This window comes from Danio rerio, chromosome 18, assembly GCF_049306965.1.
Source record: "Danio rerio strain Tuebingen ecotype United States chromosome 18, GRCz12tu, whole genome shotgun sequence".
NCBI lineage: Eukaryota > Metazoa > Chordata > Actinopteri > Cypriniformes > Danionidae > Danio > Danio rerio.
This window is the reverse complement of record NC_133193.1, coordinates 44,526,600-44,532,599: the sequence shown is the minus strand read 5'-3', so window position 1 is coordinate 44,532,599 and position 6,000 is coordinate 44,526,600. Positions and strand designations below refer to the sequence as shown.

Sequence of the window (6,000 nt, the reverse complement as noted above, 5' to 3'; positions counted from 1 at the left end):
TGCTGAGTTTTTCAACTAAGTAGAGGCTTGAAACCGGAAGCATTTTACGCTAAGAATCAATTTACTTAGTAAAATGAATTTTTTTTAAGTTAAAGTTTTCTAAATGCAAGATGCAAATAAATTAATCTCTAAATTAATCTGTTTTTATGACCTGAAATACAACTCAAACATACCGTTAAACGACATATTTCACCAAGCATAGACTACTTAAAGAAACAGTTCACCTGAAAATGAACATTTACTCATCCTGAGGTGAATCCATATCGTTTTGTTTATCTTATGAACACAAAATATTGTTTTAAAGAATGTTAACAGGTAACCGCTGACTGCTAAAATAAGACAAATAAATACTATGGAAGTCAATGCTGTCACTTACAAACATTTCCAAATATCTCATTTTGCGTTTAACAAAATAATCCCACAAAGGTTTAAAGGGACAGTTCACTCACACCTGAAAATTCTGCCATTGTTTACTCCATGTCACAAACCGGTTTGAGTTTCTTTCTCCTGTTGAACACAAAAGAATATATTTTGAAAAATGCTGAAAACCTGTAACCATTCACATCCATAGTCTTTGTTCTTCCTACTACAGCGTTTCAACAAGTGTATTTGTTTTCTAATGGCCAAGTTGGTCTAGTGGAAAAGATTTTTACTTGCCCCAAATAAAAATATTCCATTAGTTATTTTCTTAGTCATATATTTTACATAATGTGTCAAACAAGCAAGCAACCCCAGTTGTATACATAATCCTTTTTCCAACACTAATTATAAACTCTTTAGAAACTATAATAAACAAATTACCCCCAACCCTAATGAAACACACCTGAACAAGCTAATCAATGTCTTACCAGGTATACTTGAAACATCCAGGCAGGTGTGTTGAGGCAAGTTGGAGCTAAACCCTGCAGGGACACCGGCCCTCCAGGACCGAGATTAGTGACCCCTGTCCTATATGGTCTACACCAGTGTTTCTCAACCACGTTCCTGAAGGACCACCAGTACTGCATGTTTAGGATGTCTCCTTTGTCTGTCACACCCATTACAGGTCTTTCAGTCGCTGCTAATCAGCAGATGACCTGAATCAGGTGTGTTTGGATAAGGAGACATGGAAATGTGCAGAGCTGGTGGTCCTTCAGGAACATGGTTGAGAAACACTGCTCAACACAAAGAACTTTCAAAGTGATTTTAATGCAAGGAAGATATTAAAATCACATTGGTTCTTAAGCTATCAATTTAGCTATTAAACTGTTATACATACAAAGCTTTGTTAAATGTTATAAGATTGTTCACATGGACATAGTAAAATTAAGACCAACATGACAATAATTCAGTAAATAAAGACTTTTAAAAGCATTTTAAGACTCCGCAGACACACTGTACTATGGAAGTCAATAGTTACACATTTTTCAAAATAACTTTTGTGGTTTGGAACCACTTAAGAGGAAATAAATGGAACATAAACATTCATTTTTGGGTGAAAAGCCCCTTTTCTAGTGTAGTAAATAAAAAATTAAAAAAGTATTCTCAAACAGGTTTTGAAACAAAGCTCGACTTATGAAGCTCTACACATTTTTATGACTCAGGTGGGAGAAACCAGAGGGGTTTAGAGACCATGACAAATCTTGGACATTGTACAATGTTTTATTAAAAAGTAAAGAAATTACACAAAAAAGGAAAAAAAAAAATTTGTCCCCAAACCTACCAGGCCCTCCCCTTCATTCCCGCCCCTTATTTTTATATAACACAAGATTTTACAACTGGCAGTGACACTGAAGGGGTCTTTAAAAGAAGAAACACTTTTCGAATAGGTGCACTTTGTGGGTGCAAAAGGGGGCAAGAAATAAGGATCTCTTTAAACTTAAGTTTCCCTACCAGGTCGTGGAGCTATTAATACATAGGAAAGAAGCTTTGACCACCACTAGAACCTCCTGAAAGCATCTGATAACTGAAAGAGAGCCTTTACACTCTATAGCTCTCTCCAAGCAATCTTGGTCTGACATACTATAGTTTTCACAGGTCAGCTCGAGAACATACTGTAAAGTTTTAAAAACAACAAAAAAATTATACAAAGAAATAGGAATACCAAGCCTAAAGAGTGAATATTATGATAGTGACCTCGCTTTTGAAGATGAAATTCAGCTTAATCCAAATAAGGGGGACAATTAAAGCAGAAAAATCCTTTTAAAAATCCAAAGTAGAGCCCTGAGCAGCCCTGAATTTCCGTGGCTATAGTTAAAAATCAAAATACAGCCAGTGTGTAATATTTACATATTAATATAAAAAGGAAAGATGAACATTATACACTCATATTTATGAATTTCACTGAGTGTCTGATTTTACCCTCTTGATTTCAGGTTCAGTTCATCACTGAAAAAGGATTTCGGTGGGGATATAACATTCAAATGTCAGTTTAACACAAATGGGGGGGGGGGGGGGGGGGGGGGGGGATTTTCATTAGAAGACCACTGTAGTAGAGTGCCACCTACTGGGAATAAGAGCAGCATGAGTTTTTACAATAATTCAATAGATGAATGAGTGATTTTTTTCTTCACAAACAGAAGGTGTTAACCAAACTTGAGGATGACAGTTTTCTTTTATTATTGAAAAAGAAATTAAACAACTGGGTGGCACAATCAAAAATAAAGAGTTTTAATTCAATGTCATACCACCATGGGGGTTTGGTGCCAATTAAACAGCTCTTCTGAGAAAACACAAGGTCAGTTGGATCTAAAGAGCCTCTCTTTTAGGACAGTCACGGGTTAAACTCACTTTAAAGGCAGTGTGAGGTTTCTTTCGGGATCACTTTGTATCGTTACTTCCAAATCTATCAATACGACACATGGCTTGGTGGTGTTTGCAACCCGTTTGCAATCTTTTCCGTAATATAAGTGGCTTCATTTTTTTTCTCTTTTGTATTTTTTAGGTCAAATATCAAAATGAAAAAGTCTTAAGAGCTCAAAAAAAGATGACGTCTCGTTTTCAATGCAAATTGTCATATTGAAAAGGCGAAAGTCACCATTATTAATCAACTTACAAATATAAATCAGTTTTCTCCAATATTAACATAAAAATGTCTCAAAACAATAGTAAAATAAACAGAAACATCTACACCGGGAGTGAGATTTCAGGGTTCTGTCCGATATGCATTGGGTTTGGGGTGGCCCGTTTCACCTCCTGATTAATAAGGAGGGGGAAGGGTACAAAACAAACACAAAATAATAAAGAAAAGAAAAAAAACACCCTGGTCTTCACGAGCGTTTGAGCCTCTTGGAATGTCGCTGGCCTCCTGAGTCTTCATCACTGCTGGCTTCCTTGTTGTCCGTCACTCCTCGCGATGTCCGTCTCAAACCAGTTCTCCTGCTGTCCTGCTCACTGTCGCTGTCCTGCTCGTGATAATCTTTACGATTTGTCCGCTTGCTCTTTCTCACAGGTTCATCCTCATCATCATCTTCTTCACTCTCACTGTCATCTTTGTTCTGTTTTGTTTTTTTCTGTCTCGAGTTGTCTTGTTTTCTTCTGTTTGTTGTTTGCTTCCTATTTTTCTGCTTCTTCATTTTCTCGTCCTCCTCTTCCTCATCATCATCTTCTTCACTCTCACTGTCATCTTTGTTTCGTTTGGTATTTTTCCGTCTTGAGTTGTCTTCCTTTCGTCTGGATGAGGCTTTTTTGCTTCGTTTCCCATTCTTTTGCTTCTTTGACCTCTCCTCCTCCTCTTCATCATCCTCATCATCTTCACTCTCATCTTTGTTTCGTTTGGTATTTCTCTGCCTTGAGTTGCCTTTTTTTCTGGATGAGTTTTTTTTGTCTTGCTTTCCATTCTTCTGTTTTTTTGACCCCTCGTCATCTTCTTCCTCCTCCTCATCTTCCTCATCATCATCTTCTTCTTCTTCACTCTCACTGTCATCTTTGTTTCGTTTGGTATTTTTCCTTCTGGAGTTGTCTTCCTTTCTTCTGGATGAGGCTTTTTTGCTTTGCTTCCCATTCCTCTGCTTTCTTGACCTCTCGTCGTCCTCTTCCTCATCATCCTCATCCTCATCTTCTTCACTCTCACTGTCATCTTTGTTTCGTTTGGTATTTTTTCGTCTGGAGTTGTCTACCTTTCTTTTGGATGAGGCTTTTTTGCCTTGCTTCCCATTCTTTTGCTTCTTTGACCTCTCGTCCTCCTCCTCATCATCATCATCACTGTTGTCTGATGGAGTCGCAGCACGTTTTCTTGTCCGACGGCGCAGGTAACTGACTCCTGGAAGGCTCTTCTGCAGGAGCTCGACAAACGCCTCCTCGGTGCGGGACATGCAGGTTAGGACGTTGCTGCTGGGCTGGTTGTATTCTTCTGCGTTGGAGAAGATGAGCTTCATGTCCTCGATGAAATCGCTGGCACTGTGATACTCGGATGATTTGAACTTTCCCTGCATGGTGGTCAAGTCCATCGGGCTGGTTATGACGTCCTGATAATCCTCGGCCTCTTCAGCAGATACGGGTTCCCTGGATGAGATCAAGGAAAAGCAGAAGAATGTTTCAATTGGCTTCTCAGTGTGACTACATGAGATTTGTTTACAAATTTAAATGATAACAAAACTTTCAGTAGACAGTTGGTTACCTTTGAAGCTTAACAAAAATCACATTTTGTATGAGAACATAGATGACTTGTGAGTTTACATGTTACCAATGTTTACTCTTTTAGTTTCGGGCTTTGGCGCGCTTTGCACTTACACACAAGCGTACCGCACCAAAGCCCAAGCGAACCGCGCTCAGCCTGAGCCCGATTCAGTGCACTCACACTTCTCAAACGATCCAGGAAACAGGCCTGGGCACGGTCCGGATAGCATAGTGTGAGTACGCCCTTAATCTCTTACAGCAGGGTTCATACACATTTTTACTACTAAAATTCAATGACTTTTCCAGGACTTTCAAGTAAATTTTCATTACCTAATGTTTCATGTAATGTCCATGTATACATGTGAAATAATAGGAAAAAGTATTCATCTTTAAAGTTATTACAGCATATCATAAAACATGAACAATCTATTTAGTCTAACTTGATAATTATATCCATGTAAAATGTATTGAGATAATGTTCAGACAACACAAATAATGTGAGGGCATGTGTTTGACCATGAATAGAAAATAAGTAAAAACAACTAACCTACATTATATTTAAGTATACAGACATTTGTTAAACTAATTTCCATGAGTTTTCCAAAACTTTGTGAGTTTTTCCAGATTTTCCAAAACTTTTCTAGGCCTGGAAAATGCCATGTCAAAATTCCATGACTTTTCCAGGTTTTTCATGACCGTATGAACCCTGTCATAGTCACACACAAGCCAGAAGATCGTATCAGAGTATGAATATGAATCAATAGTGAACAGGTTTACACCTGGTGGCATTAGCTGAAAGCAGCAAAGGGCTGCAAAAAAGATGGAGACCTAGCCTTCATGCTACTGGATTTGTAAGTACTATAGCAAGCAAATGTTACAGCGTTTAACATTTTGATTGTACAGCAGGTTATATACACAACACATTTTTGTTAGAAGGATAGGTTTATTAAATTGGACAGCCAATGAAACTTGCCTTCTTTCATTTTTTGATTAAAAAATGATCTGATCCATAAATCAAAACTTATTTGAAAATGTGACTTTGTTATTCATGTAACGATTGATTACCAAAGAGAGGAAAAGAAAATCAATTTAATAAAAAAATACTGAAAAATGGCACATAGATACACAAAACTGTGATTAACTTATCAATTAATAATAAAACTGAGTGAGGGTGTACCTGAAGGGCCAACTGTGGCGGAATTTCATGATCTTCTGAAGGATCTCCTCACATTTCTGAAGCTCGACATCCTTTTTTCTTGATGGAGGCTTGGAGCTCTGCCGGACCTGCACACAATCAACAACACTTCAGGAACGTCGGTATTTCACTTTATTGAATAGCAGGTTTCTGAAGATAGTTTAATTATGGCTGATCCAGAGACAAATATTTGCATTTAAAAACTTTTT

The 6,000-nt window shown here is 37.7% G+C and overlaps 1 protein-coding gene across 1 annotated transcript in view; it reads right to left on the bottom strand.

Moving 5' to 3' along the window:
* Positions 1 to 1,625: 1,625 nt before the first annotated feature.
* baz1b (bromodomain adjacent to zinc finger domain, 1B) overlaps positions 1,626 to 6,000 on the bottom strand; it is a 33,283-nt gene continuing 28,908 nt past the window's right edge. Inside the window, 2 exon segments of the mRNA NM_001347672.1 lie at positions 1,626 to 4,482; positions 5,774 to 5,880. Of these exon segments, the coding sequence (NP_001334601.1) occupies positions 3,249 to 4,482; positions 5,774 to 5,880 (1,341 nt within the window). The 3' untranslated portion in view covers positions 1,626 to 3,248.